This window comes from Rhipicephalus sanguineus, chromosome 7 (genome assembly GCF_013339695.2).
Source record: "Rhipicephalus sanguineus isolate Rsan-2018 chromosome 7, BIME_Rsan_1.4, whole genome shotgun sequence".
NCBI classification, from domain to species: domain Eukaryota; kingdom Metazoa; phylum Arthropoda; class Arachnida; order Ixodida; family Ixodidae; genus Rhipicephalus; species Rhipicephalus sanguineus.
The window spans coordinates 157,587,082-157,603,605 of record NC_051182.1 but is presented as its reverse complement, the minus strand read 5'-3'; the positions used below and the strand labels follow the sequence as shown (position 1 = coordinate 157,603,605).

Below are 16,524 nucleotides of genomic sequence, written 5' to 3'. Positions count from 1 at the left end.
TAAAACTAATTATTTCCGTAATTAATTCATTCCTTGTAGTGAGTGCTACTTGTATTTTGATGAGATAATCCTCTAAAAATATTTACGTGTCCTTAACAACATCCTACTACATTCGTAAGAGAAACTTTCTGCATAATGTGCGAAAAAAAAAGGAAATACGTGACATGGAGGTACAGCAGTGCCAGAAAACCGGGCAATGAAATGGTTAAGGCATACTATTTTGTGTGTAAATGTGTATTAGATGTACACCGTTAAGCCGGTGTTTTGTATGGAGAGAACTGGCGTCCTGTGGAATCTGTTATCATCTATCCAGCGGTCATAACCCGTTGTGTTAGTGTAGCGAAGACCGGCTTGCAGGAGATTACGGGAGCGTTCCGACTGCAACCCTTGGCATGTCCCTATAAGATAATATCCATCTACCTGCATTACTGGAATAGAAATTCCTCAACCATAGTAAGGTGAGCCCCTGGTAAAGGTGTTTTAGAGCGCAGCTTTCAGGCATCTGTTCCTGCTCTGAGTGCCGTCGGTGTAACCTATAGAGCAAACGAGGACGAAAGAGAGCGAACACGGAGTCTGTCGATATCACGAGCGCCTGGCCTCTAACCTCGCTTTCTTCCTCCGCCACGCGCGCTGGCCCCTCGGTCAGAGCTCGTTCACGTGCAGGGCTGGCACGTGCGCTTCGGCGTGCTTCGCTTGTCGTAACAAGGCTATCGGCGTTTCGCTTGGTTAGCGACGCCTGTAATGCACAGAGTGGTGTGCGTAGCACTCGAGCGCTGGCAGTTAATGGGGCAATATGTAACGGATGTTACATTGCTACGACTGCGGAAAGACAAAACTACAAGCACAGTTGGCGTTGCCCCAACACGAAGGTGCGCTCAGAATTCCCATTAGGCAGTATCGTAATAGTCGGTTAATTTTTTAAAATATAAACTGATCTGAAGTGACCACTTAACCTACGAAACTTTTTCAGCTTAAATCAGAATTTTTATTTGTAATATTTAGTGTACATACGGCATTGCGGTTTTAAAAGAGCTTGCGACCTTGTCAAAGAGGCGACCATTGCCAATCTGCGACTTCACTGGCATCTGTCATTCCGCTGATAGACATTGCTGGGAAATGCCTGATTACTAAGTTAGAAAACCCACTCACCAGTAACACGCTACAGCCACGTGCGTATATTTGAAGGAATGTATATCCCGGCGAAAAACATTAGCGTAGCTTGCACTCGAGATAGAATGCTAAAGAGGCAGCGGAGCTTACGTGCACCTAGGTAGTTCTGGCTGCTGCTGTTTTGCGAAGTTTTGGAAATTTTCTCTATCTTTCCTCGATTTGTTTCCTTTTCTCTGTTATGTTTGTTTTTTCTTGTATGTTCTTGGTGCCTATATACTTCTAATTCTTTCTTTCTATTTCTTTCTGTTTCTTGGTCTTGCTATTCTTCTTTCTCTTTCTGCCTCTCTCTCTCTCAGTATTTATCGGTTCATCTTTCCACCTCTTTCTCTCGCTCTATTTATTTCTCCCGTCCTCCATATCTCTTGCTCTTTATTTTTCTATGCTATGCCTTTCTCTCCCCTCCTCATTCACGCTCACCTCTTCACCCTCACACCTGTCCACTTCACACCCGCTTCCCTTTGCCACCCCCTTGGTATAAATACTATACAAGGCTATGCTATACAAGATATGTTATGCTCTGCAAGCGTGCCTGGACAGCCGAGTGGTTAAAGCGCTCGTGGTCGCGTCGTGGGTACGCGGATACAATTCATTTATTTCATTTATTTTCAATACTGTGAGCCCTTTCGGGCTGTTACGTGGTGGGAAAGTTTACAACACTGGAAGAATATATACAAACAGCATAGTACAAACAGCACAACGCGAACTCAAAAACAAATGTATAAACAGCGCATAAGGAAATACAAAACAGCAGCATAGAAATGATGTTGTGCAAATATACATAACAATAAGAATTTGGAAATTAGACACCGAGTGACTGAAGCTTTTCTTCGAAACTCGTGAGTCAATTCACACCATCAAACATTTCCGGGCTTCGTTTATTTCATTCTTGAATTATTTTGAACAGCAGAGAATGCTTGTGAACATCAACTCTAGACAGATAAGCTCTAGTAACGTACGGGTGGGAAGACCGAGTTGACACACTGCCTGGAGGCCGCAAGTTGAGTCCTGGATCAATGTTTAGCATACAATTATACAGATAGAAAAATTTTAGCCTGGATATTTTCCTGCGGGAGGCTAAACTTGGAGAGAGAGAAAAAAACTATTTTTAAAAGCAGTCAATGACGTCAGGCATTGCCTGTCGCCCCTAGCCGTCGGCCGGAATCCCTTGAGACACGGCAGCAAGGTGTGCCTTATCAACGCAGTGATATATTCAGTCCTTTTGTACTTTGAAAAAATAAAGCGTGCAGCAAGACGCTGCACTCGCATAATGATGATGATGATGATGACGATGATGCTGCTGAGATGGTTGGCACTTACCCACTCATCCAACATCATAGCTCCATCATTCTATTTTTCTCCCTTCTTCCCTGAACCACGTGCGGAGTAGCAGGCCATCAGCCCGCATTCCCTGCTTAGCTTCCAGCGCTTTCGTCAGAACGAGAAATGGAAGCAAACACAGCGTGGGCCATTTTTGCAACTCCGCTCGTACTGGACGTATTCTAAAAATTTTTGCGGCGGTCGATTCGTGAGCAAGTAGGTACCTTTAATGAAACCATTCCATTACTACTTGGAAAAGTGTTGCAGGGCCACTTTAAACATCTTCTTCGGGTTCGAGTCTCGCCTCGCGATGAATGAAATCCCCTCCCCCCCCCCCCCCCCTCGGAATTTCCCTCTATAGCTATCTTTATTTCTATTTCGTTCTCTCTCTCTCTCTCTCTCCGTACTCGTTGTCTCGCCATCAGTGTTACTGTATACCGCGTCGGAGAAATAGGGGCAAGTGGTTTAGGAGAGAAGCGGGAGATGAAGACGGCGAAGTTGAAGTGGACGAAGAGACCGCGTACCGGTTCATGATGTCACGTGATAATCGTTTCCTGTGCACAACAGACAAGTCACGGCCGGCCTAAACAGATCGGCTGTTAAAACGTGCGAAAACAAAACTGAAGAACAGAGGACAGCGGAGGGAACAGAGCGGGGCTCAAGTGTATACAGTCTCGCGGTCACGTGTGACCGCATGAGTGGTGCGATTCGCGTATAAATTGTTTTACCAGAATACATGTATTTCGACGCTGTCGACTTGGTATATATCATCCGTATTCAGGCTCAGCTTTGTGTGTCGAGTCGGGGCAACAGGGGTTCTGCACTTCTGCGTACACCTGCTTCATGCATTGCTCGTGTGAGTAACCTAAATCGTCATAAATGTACGGCGTGTAGCTGCTCATAAAACGGAGCGCCTTGACACGCCTGTAGGAGCCACGGCCAATGAACAGGCTACGGCACGGCGCGTCCTCTTGGTCGAAGTCGATGTCGTATGCGGCCATGCTAAACCGGAGGCCAGCGTGCTCGATCAGTGCGGCACACACCTACGACGGCAAAAGTAAACAAAAATAAATGCGAGGCCTGCGTGGAACGCGCAGTAAGTTCACAGCGAAAGCTGATGGAGCGCCCTTTGTAGAGACGCTTGTAAACTCTCTTGGCCCGACTACGGCAAGTACAGATGCAAGGCACCCACTACGCCATCAATCACCATAATTTTGCAAAGTAGGAAAATACCCAATATGAATTGATTCATCTTTCTCCCGAGAAGCGAGGTACTCTACTACGCGTCTGTAAGGCGTCAAGTGCACTTTGTTGATGCTGTAGCTGATAACGATGAAAAATTATGCTGGGCCCTCTGTAATGGGTGGATAGCTTTAAACCATCGACTCGTTACGCAATTCGCATTTAGTGACGCAATGGGTTATTTTACTCTTAGACAGTGCTATACTGCATCGGTTAACCGACGTGACGCCTGCATAGCATTACATAACCACGTACTTAGATTTTTAGATTTAGGTGCACGTTATAGAACCCCAGCTGGTCAAAATTTCCTGAGCCCTCCTCTACGGCGTCCGTGATATTCACATCGTTGTTTTGGGACGTAAAACCCCTACAGTTATTCTTATTATTGACGCCTCTATAGGATCTTTTCTGTGAAGAGATTTCGAGTACCATATGGGCTCAGTGGTTCAATACTCGACTGCAACGTAGAAGGTCCTGGTTCAATTCACGCGCGTTAGCGGATTATTTTTATGACTGTGCGCAACAGCCGTTATGGACGCCTACGGCCGCGGCCGAAAACTAAAAATCGGCTGTTGTTGTGATCCGATAACACCTTTCGCTGTGAATGAAATTCAAGCTGCTTTACTGGCATAACGCCGCGAAGTCTGGTTAAACAGCGGAGCAGGGGGCGTCATATGACTATTTCATTGCTTGACTTTGCTGTATAGCAGTTTTGCCACCATCTGCCTACATGAAAGCCCGGTATTCCTATCCAGTGTCACGAAACTATTTTTTGAACACACATAGCGTACTGATTCTCTACAGGCTGTTGAAAATTAAGCTTTATGGTCTTCCTAAAATTCAGCACTGCGAAGCACATGAAAATCACCTTTGCAGATAAGTTGTGCATCCAGGGAGACACAAAGTGAGACAATAATTATCGCTGTCCGCCACCCAAATAACTAAGACTGAATAATGAACTTTTTAATGAGTGCAGCTGCAGGCATACTTGTAATGAAAAGTTTGAGCCAGTCGCGTTTCTACACAGTTCCCCTTTGAAGAATTCTTCTACCATGTCTGTGCCCCCAGACATCCCGCAGCAAAATTTATTTGCGGCTTGCATCATTACGCATCCCCGTTTGTTTTTGCGCAAGTACCACAATGAAGTCGCCGAACGTTCTAGTCCTGTAGTGAACCGGAAGACAGTAGCGGAGCTTGCCAAATTTTTGTGGTACATACCCGCCGGGATTTGCGAACGACTGCATTATCAACGCAAGTTTAACCTCGCCCTGGAACAGCTCCACTTTTTAAAAAAATTTAAAGTGGCCATGAACCACCTCCCGGGCTTCTTGAGAAGACACGCCCTGCGAAACAGCAGACACTGTTATGCACCTCTCGCCCAAATCTTGAAGCCGTGCGCGGAAAAGAGTTCCGAAGCGGAATGGAAATTTGCCATTTTTTCAGGCACCCTCCTTTGATGCAGATGTCTCTGCTCACTTTCTTCGGAGCTGCCGGTGCCTCCTGTTTGGCTTCACACAAGAGACCAGCCTGCTATTGACCAATAGCTGCCATCAATTAAGAGCGGAGCGTTTGTATCAGCTGCGTTTCTTGCCACCGGTTGGCACCACCTACCTGCGACACGCTCCATAGTCTGTTGCCTTGTCACAGTCAAATGAATCCAGCAGAGAATTAGGCCACGAAAAGCGTAAGGGCCGTTAATTGCTACACTTAAATGTGGTGTAGTAACTGTGATGTAAATTGAAATGGACGAAAGTGGACGACAAATAGCATTCCCGTCAGTGAGATCCTAAATCGCTGCCTTCGTATGGCAAAAATTCAAATAAAGTGGATGAAAAATCACCTTTCCGTCAGCCAGAAATCGATCCCGCCACCTTCGGGTCAGCATTCTAGCAGCATAACCACTAGACCACTACGGCGGTGGGCATGCAGAGGAGCCAGCCAATGCAACTTAATTATGCACTCATAGCGCACACCATAGTTTCAGCAGTGCAAAGTCAGATTACCTTTTGTTTGATTCCTTTTTCGGAGTCGAACACCAAAATGCGATTTTCTTTCGGATCGAAGCTGTATTCAGCTCCAGCATCAGCATTGTAGCGGTAGTATTTTCCGTACTCTGTCGCACAAACCTGCGTGATAAAAGGCATATTTTATTACTCAGTAACACCTGCTGTCGGTGCATAGCTTGGAAAGGGAAGTTCATGCGCAAAACAGAAACACTAACCAGAGAAGAAAATTAAGACAAGAGCACAGTCAAAACAGAATTTTCTTATTCGGCTGCATCGCTTCGTAAACGATCAAATGAGCGCAATACCAGAAGAAAAGAAAACGTAGAAGACTCACAGGGTCTATGCATTCGCCTACGATGACTCGAAGACGAAAGCCATCTTGTTCTTTTTTTTCTTAGTCGATGTATTGAAGCTCCCCCTTCCCTCCCGAAAGCTTTCTACAGTTAACGTTGTGTTTCATGGCCTTCAGGATCAAATGTATTGCAAGCTTTGTGCCGCTCATTTTGCACTGCCTCCGTGATCGACCCACCAGTCACCAAGCGACAATGTAATTTGATGATGTCACCGTGTGGCGGCACATCAGGTGACGTCACAATGATGTCAAGGCGACTTCGCAAAATATTGGCGATATGTGACGTCGTGACGACGTAATATGGTGATGCCATTACGTGATCATGATTTTTTGCACGTGATCATGATTTTTTGCCTGACTGGTGTTGAGCCGACGCCGCAGGACGCTGACGCCACCAACGGTTAACTTTCCTGTTTCATTAGACATCTAAGTCAATCGCTTTAAAATGGACGCATAGATATAAACCACGCTTAATGACATCCTATGAAATAGAAAGAGAAACTCATTTTCAGAAAGTGACAATGACGGAACGCGTATACATTGGGCTCCAAATTTATTCGTTTCATAACATCTGCTAATTCCCTAGCCACCTTGTCTCTGCTTGCTCGGTAAGATGTGCGTGTTATGCAGCAAAGGTTCACACGTACAGCTCTTGCAGTGATACGGGAGATGCGAACCTGCGCCACTGCAAAGTGGCAACGCATGCTCTCGTAGGCGATCCTTCATGCAACGGCCAGAGTGGCCGCTGTAGAACACTGAGGAGCGTGGCCGCGTAGAGTAACTAGAAAATTTTCAGAGTATCGCATCTGTTTCCGCGCGCCGCCGCCTACGCGATTGGCTTACTCGCATCACGTGACCTTTCGCCGTTATATACCTTCCAAGCGCTTTGGGTGCACCCGCGTTGAATGAAGAGCTTGGCCAGACATTTAGCAGTACCAGAGTCCCTAGGTATGTATTTCGTCGCTTTTTTAAACGCGCCATGCAGATGCCAGGGAGTAGCTCACCAGCGACCGAACGTAACCTGGGAATCTCATTTATTGTTGCATTCCGCGTGGGAAAAATTTACGTCAAAAAGCGTCCTTCTACGTGGCAGCATAGTTGGCCGGTATGAATTGGGCCCCCTCGAAGAACACTCCTTTCGGCAGTGAACGACACAAACTGTGCTGGAAAAGCTTTCATGCGACAGGATACCCCACCTTTTCGGTTCGCTTTGTTCTGCGATATTGAAAACTGCATACCACATACCTTTCTACTTGCTTGGATGTTTATATCTCGAACTGTTGAACAAATTGTGCACGCATTTCGAGTTATTAGGGCGTCACGCACGAAAATGAAATCGAAGATTTATTAAAATAATAACTGCCTGCCGGTATACCTTGCAGGCCATTGTGGCATGATCATTTTCTATTGCGCAAAACAGAACCGTGGAACTGTGTTGATAAACTTGGTATAAAGCAATGTTATTGAAGGAGTGGTGAAGAAAATTTGTGAACCTCTGTTTTTTGCTCTTAATCAGTGGCTACCGACTCGTTAATAGCGGCAACGAAACTCATTTGCCGCAGCGCGGGACGAATGTTTAATTATATGCTCGTATGTTACGACCGGAGGCAGTTTGGATATCGAAGAGCACTCGGTGGCACCGTGATGTAGTCGGCCAACTCGTAAACAAGTACTATCAGGTGACCGCGAGAGCCAGTGACGTCATTGGCCAGCTTCTGCCATGTCAGCGCTGCTGTTTCGTCTGCTGTATTGAGCGTGCGAGTGCTTGTTTTCTCAATCGTAAAACAACGTTGCTTATATAGTGTGGCGATGGACGAAAGGGCTGGGATGACTGTAAAAATCAGTCAGAAAAGCTGGATTCACTTCGCGAATCTCGCCGGTGGCTGCGATTTTGTTCGTGTCGTTGTCGTCCACTTGAGACGACGTTTTCCGTGAGGCTTGGAGCAGCCGCAGCACTGGGTGTGCCAGAACATTTTTGCTTCGATCATGTGTAAAGTAGCAGGTTGAGAAATGACGAAGCAGTGAAATCACAACATTGACGATCTGTAACAGTGTTAATGTGTAACATGCAAGTGACGGGATGTACGCTTTACTGACGCGTATTTAGACTGGGCAACGTAGCGTTCTCAAGGTATACCAATCCTACGTACGCACGTCGGGACGCCGAAGCAGTTATCTGTCCACTACACAATATGATCCCGGCAGGAAAGAGCTTTAGCTTGTCAGTAGACTTCCTAACGTTTCCGGATATCTGGTTACCGGAGCCGTTGACGGCTGCAGCAATAGCAGCAGCCGCGGTGCCGGTACCGACATCTTGTGGCGTTTGTATAACTACAATAATTTTTTCTGTTTTCTCCGTAGTGCTGCTGTTCTTATCGCAAAAAGAACAATGAGAATACTGTACGTCAATAATTACCTCACTGCTAATGCTTTACGGAGAGTAAGTAATCGCGTAAGTCGCTGCAATGTTATTTTGTAGGTCTCTGGTTATGCTATGCATCATCGAGTGTCGCCACCAGCGTTGTCCGTCTCGTACACGCCTCCAGTAACCCGGCCAGAACTCGTGACGTACGTTGTTTACAAAAAGGCCCCACTCGATGATATCATCGCTTTTTGCTTTTATTTCCGATTCGGCGCTTTCACGAACTTCAAAAATCCATCAAAATACTTTATAAGCTGTATTTGTGGCTGGTATAGCACAGATGGCGCCTATATGCACCCATTAGTGCGATGCAACAGTCAAATTGTGTCCGAATTTTGTGTCACCACTCCTTTAAGCGTATTTTTAGAATTTTTTGCGAAAGAAATGTCGCTAATGCTGCATTCCACCGAGCGTACCCTTACAATGCTGTTTAGTGGGTGAAAAATTGCCACAGCAAAAAAAAAAAAAAAATACGGCAGGTTTTACGAATTGAGGGAATCGACTTCATGCGAGCCTTTGGTCTATATATATACTGTGCTGCAGTAGCATGCGCTTTAAAAATGTCCTATTTGTGCTAATTCTGATCAAAAGAACATCAAGCACTGTGCCGAGGAAGTTTTAATAAGAGTGAATTTAGAAAAACATTCGGCAGATCCTACGCGCTGTGGGAATCGGTTTCATGCGAAGCAGTTAGCGAGTACTTCTATGCTGGACTTTATGGTTTTGAGCCAAGTGTTACAAGGTGGATCGACGTGTGTTTGTAAGAGTAGTAGATGCGTGCACATCGTGGGCTTACGAGGCACGTCGACAACACTGGCGTTTAAAGAGTAACTTATGGTGCGATGTAACGTCAGCCCTCACGTTAGAGTGCATACGTCAGTATTATCGAAATTAAGTGCATTTTATGGTGCAGTCATCTGAATACCACACGAAACTTTCGTTAATGTATTCCAACGGGGTCGAGCAATGATTCAATATATCATGCTGAATCATAGGAATATAAATGTAATGTTTATTAGACTGCTATAAAAGCGGAGGCAACACTGGAACCACAGTCGTTAATGTGATATGACGTCTGTATCGTAGGAGTACATATGTAGCGTTTATTGCTTTCTTGTTAATTAGATAACCAGCACCACAAACACAATTGACGTTGCACCGCCATTACGCCTGCAAAGGCTGTTTTTTCCAAACCAGTTCACAGACATGGCGTAGCGCTGTGGTAGAATATCTGATTGCTAAGCCGAATGCTTGGGTTCGATTGCTGCTAGGATCCTAATTCTTATTTCTTCCATTCGTAGAGTCTGTCGAGCGCATCGGGCGATTAAGTGACACGACAGCCGAGTCTTCAAGCGGACAAGTGTCGTAAGGTTTATTGGCAGCCCTTATTATGGAATCATGGCGCGGTGCCATCTGACAGTACTGTTGTACACTACATAAATCGCACAGCCATCTAGTGGTACTGTCATACACTACATCCCCCCACGGTAAACTTGAACAAACACATGCACCAAAACTCATGGTCCAAAAGAAAACGATGTTCACAGGTCGAGTCTCTTCGGCCTGCGGATCCTCCTGCCATACCGCGACCGTGAGACGCGTTGCGTATAAGCAGAACCCTGAAGTTCCTCTGCAGTGCATGTGCTTTCCCGAGGCGACGCGGTTTGCTGGTCTTGTGCTGCTTGGTCAGTTCCAGGTGTTGTAGTCGTCTCGGGCTGATCCGCCACCGGGGTTCCAGGTGTGTTGGCACTGGGGGTTCCTGTCGTTGGCACCAGGTGCATCCGGTTACGCTCAAGTACACCCGTCGGAGTCTCCTCCACGTAGGAGCGCGGGCGTTGAGCTGGCCCTAAGACGGTTGCTGGAGAGTTGACATCCTGCACCCAGACCCACTCTCCGGCCTGAAGAGGCCGCAAGGTGTGAGCTGCATGCCTTCGGTTGAAGTCTGACGCTTGGCGCCTCCGGTTGTCTTGGTCAGGTTGAGTGATTGTGAAAGAAGGGGGCCAGGCTGGCTCCAGCAGGTGCGACGTTTTCGGCAGCCTGGTCTGTAGGCGCCTACCCATGAGCAGCTGAGCTGGACTCACTCCATTTACCCCAGGTGTGTACCAGTATGCTAAAAGTGCCAGGTAGGGATCGTCCGCCTTCCGCAGCAGGTCTTTGACTGTCCTCACCGTCCGTTCCACCTCCCCATTCGACTGTGGAAAATGGGGGCTGCTGGTGACGTGGCAGAAGCCGTAGGACTTGGCGAAGGCGGAGAACTCTTTCGCAGCAAAGTGAGGACCGTTGTCGTTGCGCACTAGTCTCGGAATCCCATGGCGTGCGAAAACGCTCTTGATGGCGTTGATGACCGCAAGTGCTGTGGTTGAACGTAGACTGATGACTTCCGGGAAGCGTGACCGGTAATCCACCAGAAGAACAAAGTCATGGCCGTTGAGATGAAAAAGATCGATGCCGACCTCTTCCCAGGGCCGACTTGGAGTGGTTGAGGGCAGCATGGGCTCCGAGCGCTGCACCCTGGTTTCGGCACACGTGTGAAAGTTAGACACCAGTTTTTTTATCTGGTTGTTGATGACCGGCCACCAGACAGACTCCCAAGCTAAAGACTCGCATCTGTTGATGCCTTGATGCCCGTCGTGGAGAAGCTCGAGCATCTGGCACTGAAGGGCAGACGGCACAAGGATGCGGGGCCCTTTCAGAAGCAGTCGCTCACAGACGCTGAAGTCTCCTTGGTACTGCCAGTACCTCTTTACATGGAGAGGCAAGTGGAACTACCGAGGCGAGCCGTTGGCGCAGTACTGAAGCAGCAGACTGCATTCGCCGTCGTTGGCTTGGGCCTGGCGCAGGTGCTCGAGCTGCGACGAGACGATGTCTGGGAAGGAGCGGACGACCTCTTGGGCAAAGAGCACTACTTGAATCACCCGGTTGGATGAAGGGGAATCCAGCAGTTCGCGCGAAAGCGTATCGGCTGTTGCCAACAGCTTCCCCGGTACGTAGAGTACTTGGTATTGGAAACGCTTGAGCTCAAGCGAGACCGCCGAATCCGTGGTGGCAGTAGGTCAACATCGATGGTACGCAAGAGCGCCACTAGCGGGTGATGGTCCATCTCGAGGAAGAACTGGAGTCCACGGACGTTTTCCTGGAACCTTTGCACCGCCCAGCTGGCCGCCAAAGCTTCTTTTAGATGTTAAGCATCTTACAGCGGAGTTCAATCCGGTGGTGATGGTGGTGGTGTGCGGCGTGACCACCCTTACTGCGCATGCGCAAGCCCTCTCCACAAACCTCTCTCTCCCTCTCTCCACTTCCCCTCTTCCGCTCGGATCGGCGCAATCACCTCCGAAACGTGTTGTAAGAAGCGTCCGATGTGGTTCACGAGGCTTAGCAGGCGACGGACCGCTGCGACATATTCGGGTGCATGCGTGGCTCGGATCGCTGCAACTTTGTCTGGGTCTGGAGAAATTCCTTCCGCGCTGACCACGGCGCCAAGGAACTTGACACTCGAAGTCGCAAACGAGCATGTCTCACGGTTGAGCGTGACTCCTGCATTTGCTAGCCGGTCCATGACTTGTCGGAGACGGCGGTCGTGCTCGGAACGTGTCTTCCCAAAGACGAGGATGTCGTCAGTCATGCTCACCACACCCGCTTGGCCTTCGAGGATCCGGGACATCTGCCGCTAAAAGTATTCCGGTGCCGACGTGATCCCAAACGGCAGCCGGAGAAAACAGGAGCGTCCAAACGGGTTATAAATGTGGTCAATTCTTGGGACTCGGGGGACAGCTTAACCTGGTGCAAGCTTGACGTGGCGTCTAACTTGGAGAAAGCTGTAGCCTCTCCAAGTAATGCGAGGCATTGTTCCACTGTAGGGAGCACGTGACGCTCTCGAAGAATCACCGTATTGATGCGAGTCAAGTCCACGCACAGCCGATAGCCGCCCGAGACCTTGGGGACGACAACCAACCCAGCACACCAGTCAGTGGGTGTGTCCACTGGACGAATCACGCCCTCCGATTCTAGCTTGTCTAGCTCAGTCTTGACGACGTTGCGGAGAGGGAGTGGAATGCGCCGTGGTACGCTCAACGAGAAAGGCGTAGCATTGGGTTGCAGCCTGATAGTGTAGGTTTTGGGGAGCGTCCCAATTCCTCGGAAGAGTCTGGCATCGAGACAAAAGCCGCCCGTGGGCTGTGAGGTCCTCGCGACCTCGTCGACAAACGTGCAGACGCCCAAGGCTTGAATTGCCTGGAAGCCTAGCAGCGGGACCGTCTTGGTTGCTAGGACGTAGAGAAGCTGCTTGGTTGACTTTCCGTGCCACGACAGGGTAGCGACGTAAGTGCCTGTGACAGGCAGGATGTTGTTGCCTGGGCCTTTCAGCTCGCTCTCGGGGTCATGAAGCTTCGACGGGACGCCGGAAAATGTACTGGGTACGACTGAAACCTCGGCGCTGGAGTCCACCTTGAAGGAAAATGGGCGCCCATCGACGAGTATCTCGACGAACTTCGCGTTCGGGCGCTCTCCCGCAACTGCATGCAACTCGATGGAGCTGGCCAAAGGTTTCCGTGTGTGCTTGCCGTTGACGCGCTTCTTTTGGCGGCACACGTTCTCGAAATGGCCACTCTTGCGACAAAAGTTGCACGACGCGTTGCGAGCGGGACAGTCGGCGCGAGGGTGTGACGCTCGTCCGCAGAATGTGCACAGCTCTTGCGTTGTCTTGTAGCGCCACCGACATCGACGGGATTGCACAGTGAAGAAAGAAGAGGTCGGACGTGACCTCGTGCGGCGCGGCAGCAAGGCTGGCGAGAGGGGCGCAGAAAACGATGCGCTGGTGGCCTGACGTGAGGTCGGAGGAGTCGTAGCCGGGGAAGGTAGGTCGTGGTCATGGGAGGGCTGCGGGCCGGGTGGTACCGCTCGCGTTGGCGGAGGGGAAACCCGGAACTCACGGGTCCCCGGTAGCGGGCGGTACGTCTCGCCGTAGCGGGCCAGCACCGCAGCGCAGAGGTCGTCATATGGCTGCGGGCTGGATGTCGTTGCGGCAGCAAGATGGTGTAGCTCAACCGGCAGCGCTTGGAGTAGGACGGCGTGCATCATCGGCTGTGCCGTGATGCCATTCAGTGCGAGAATAGCATCGAGCTGCATAAACCACGCTCGGGGGTAGGCCGGGTGGAACGGCTTCACTGGCGGGCAGAGTGACGGCAACATGGCAGCGCCACTCATCGAAGGGCGTGTTCTCCGGGTCACCTTATTTGTGGAGTCTTATTTGTGGAGCACGCATAAGAAAACGACTCGACACGTCCGTCTAGCGCCGAAGCCTAAAACTTCTTTATTTTTCTGCGCCCCTCGCGCCAGCCTTGCTGCCGCGTCGCACGAGGTCACGTCCGACCTCTTCTTTCTTCACTGTGCAATCCCGTCGATGTCGGTGGCGCTACAGTCTTATCAGCTGGCGCTCGCTTTCCCTTGCGAAGGCGAGCGGCGTCGACGGCGAACGAAGATGCCTCTGCCTAGTCACGTGTTCTGCGCTCTTTACCTGCGTCTTCGTGCTATTGAACGTACGTCAGCGCTTCGTGTAGAGTCATTTTCGGGTTCCGACAGAGCTAGTCGGAGAGTTCGCGGTCGAGCAAGCCCACGAGAAAACGGTCTCGGACGAGCAGCTCTTCGACGTCGGGCGACGGATAGTTGCAGGACTTGACAGTCATAACGTAGTTCAGCGCAAAAAACAGGCAACAGACGAGTGAGAGGACAAAGACACAGCGCATTCTTCCAACTAAAGTTTATTGGATTTGGACGCATGTATATACACACAGGGAAAGCAAGAAAAGAAAAAAGAAGAAAGAAAAAACCAGGAGGTAAAAACCGTGTCTATATACATGCGTCCCGATCCAATAAACTTTAGTTGGAAGAATGCGCTGTGTCCTTGTCCTCTCACTCGTCTGTTGCCTGTTTTTTGCGCTGAACTACGTTATGACTGACTCGTTCCAACTCGCCCAACAAGCAACGTTGCAGGACTTGACCACTGTGCGGAGCGCCGAAAAAAATGCGTCGGCCGTTTCACCTGGTTGCTGTGTACGGCGGTGGAAGCGCGCCGACTCGTACAGCTCGTTCGGCGGGTGCACGAAGTGGTCGGTGAACGCCTTCTTCACGCGGCGACGTCTTTCATATCCGCCTCGCCTATCGCGGTCGACGCGAGGTCAACCCTGTCTTGCGGGCCCATACAGTAGAGCATGGAGCGCACTTGTACCTCTGCCGGAGCGACGTAAAGTCCGGTAGCGAACGAGCAGTCCTCAAACAGCAGCCATGTAAGCCATGAGCTGGAGTTGTCGAAGTCGAACGGCGACGGTGGACGCAGCTGGGCCATGCCTTGCAAGAATGGAGCGGCCGACATCCCGGCGGAGCCCTAAACACCGGTAGTCGTCATGGCAGAGAAGCGGCGGCGGCGGCGGGGCCGTGTCACCAGGATGCAAGCACGGGATCAGGGGAGATAGATCCAGCCCACTTCTGACACCATGTCGAGCGCATTGGGCGAGTACGTGACACGGCAGTCGAGTCTCCGGGCGGACAAGTGACGTCAGGTTTATTGGCAGCCCTTATTATGGAATCCAGTACATGGCGCGCTGCCAGCTGGCAGTACTGTTGTACACTACATAAATCGTACAGCCATCTAGTGGTACTGCCGTACACTACAGGTTCAACGCTTGTCGGTTTTTCTTAACGCTCTCTCATTAAAATTACCAATGTCTCTTCTCATTCTAAAAAGGCAGGGCGTGCAAACACGGACACAAGAAAGAAGTCAGGACACCACAAACGCCGTTCCTGGGTAGATATAAACTGTCAATCACTTGTGGCGCATAACCGTACACAGCGGCCCATGGTAAACGGGTATGTGCCACACGTATCTGGAGTAAAGGGTTTGACGACGTACGCGACAGGATTTTCACGATATTCTTGTGATGACCCGACAGTCATATGCGTCAAATTCTCTTACCCTTCCATGCCAATTTTGGTCTACACCGAGCTAAGGCGACGATCCTGAGAGCAGCCAGACGTAGGTGGCTCTATAGATAGATACGTAGATAGAAACGCTCAAAGTGACAAATGTTCACTAAGAAAAGATTCGCATTTAATAATGTTGAAATGAAAAGCATTGCAGAAACCGAAGCCCAGATGTTTACGCGCTGGCAACACCAACAGAAAAAAAAGCTTTGTCGGAACAGAGCAAAATATTTGCAAATGCACTGCAACGTAAGGAATATTAAGGAAACAAAACATAGGAAATTAAACAATTAGTGATGTCAATCATTTTCTACGTATCTGCTAGGAAATGACGATGTATTCGTAAAATAAGATGCACCTTACCTACAGCACGCCGATTCGCCGGTGCGTTTGAAGATGGCGTTCCGAACCGAGACAAATACGTCACGCGCAACTTCCAGTTACCGTACACGCACCACTTCTGTTACACATAACGCCCAGTTGAAGAGCAAGCATGGTGCGCAAACGAGGCATGCGTCAGCGATCAGTCGAAGGACGCAATGATGAATGTTCTCGATGTTGCTCGATAATGTTCTCGAGTGCGCTATGAAGTGAGCCTGAACACCGACTTCAAAGCTAGCGCACACAGTCAACATTCACCAAGTGTCGAAGTAAATGGCATCTCGCTCGAAGTCACAGCGCTAATGCAACTATGCTTACAGCTCCGGTACTAGCGAACACACGAAAAGAGACCGCTGAAGTCATGAAGAGAGTTCGCTAGCACATTAGCACATGGCAACATTCGCGCACGTTTCATTAGTTACGGTGCTTACCGCGCAGTCGATTAATAAATTTCGATGACTCAAAATCACTTTAATATCCTCTTAAAGAAACGCACACGTACATTGCAGTTCCGCCGAGCGTAACACGGCATCGAGGCGTAAAAGTTGGTCAATTCTCAGCACACAAGCAACGCGCCGGACAAAATTGCCGCCGCCGCCCATTGTTGCTGGCGTGCAGCCTACCATTGCGGTACTCTGATATTTCCCAGTGATTATGGC

At 49.4% G+C, this 16,524-nt stretch overlaps 2 protein-coding genes across 2 annotated transcripts; both read right to left on the bottom strand.

Moving 5' to 3' along the window:
- Positions 1 to 10,050: 10,050 nt before the first annotated feature.
- LOC119399193 (uncharacterized protein K02A2.6-like) lies at positions 10,051 to 11,001 on the bottom strand. The gene has a single exon (XM_037666006.1). The coding sequence runs from the start codon at positions 10,999 to 11,001 to the stop codon at positions 10,051 to 10,053; it is 951 nt and encodes a 316-aa protein (XP_037521934.1).
- A 1,132-nt stretch (positions 11,002 to 12,133) lies between these two features.
- Positions 12,134 to 14,876, bottom strand: LOC119399192 (uncharacterized). The gene is made up of 2 exons (XM_037666005.1): positions 14,733 to 14,876; positions 12,134 to 13,114 (listed from the first exon to the last, which is right to left on the bottom strand). Exons 1-2 carry the CDS (start codon positions 14,874 to 14,876, stop codon positions 12,134 to 12,136), a joined length of 1,125 nt encoding a protein of 374 aa, XP_037521933.1.
- Positions 14,877 to 16,524: the final 1,648 nt, after the last annotated feature.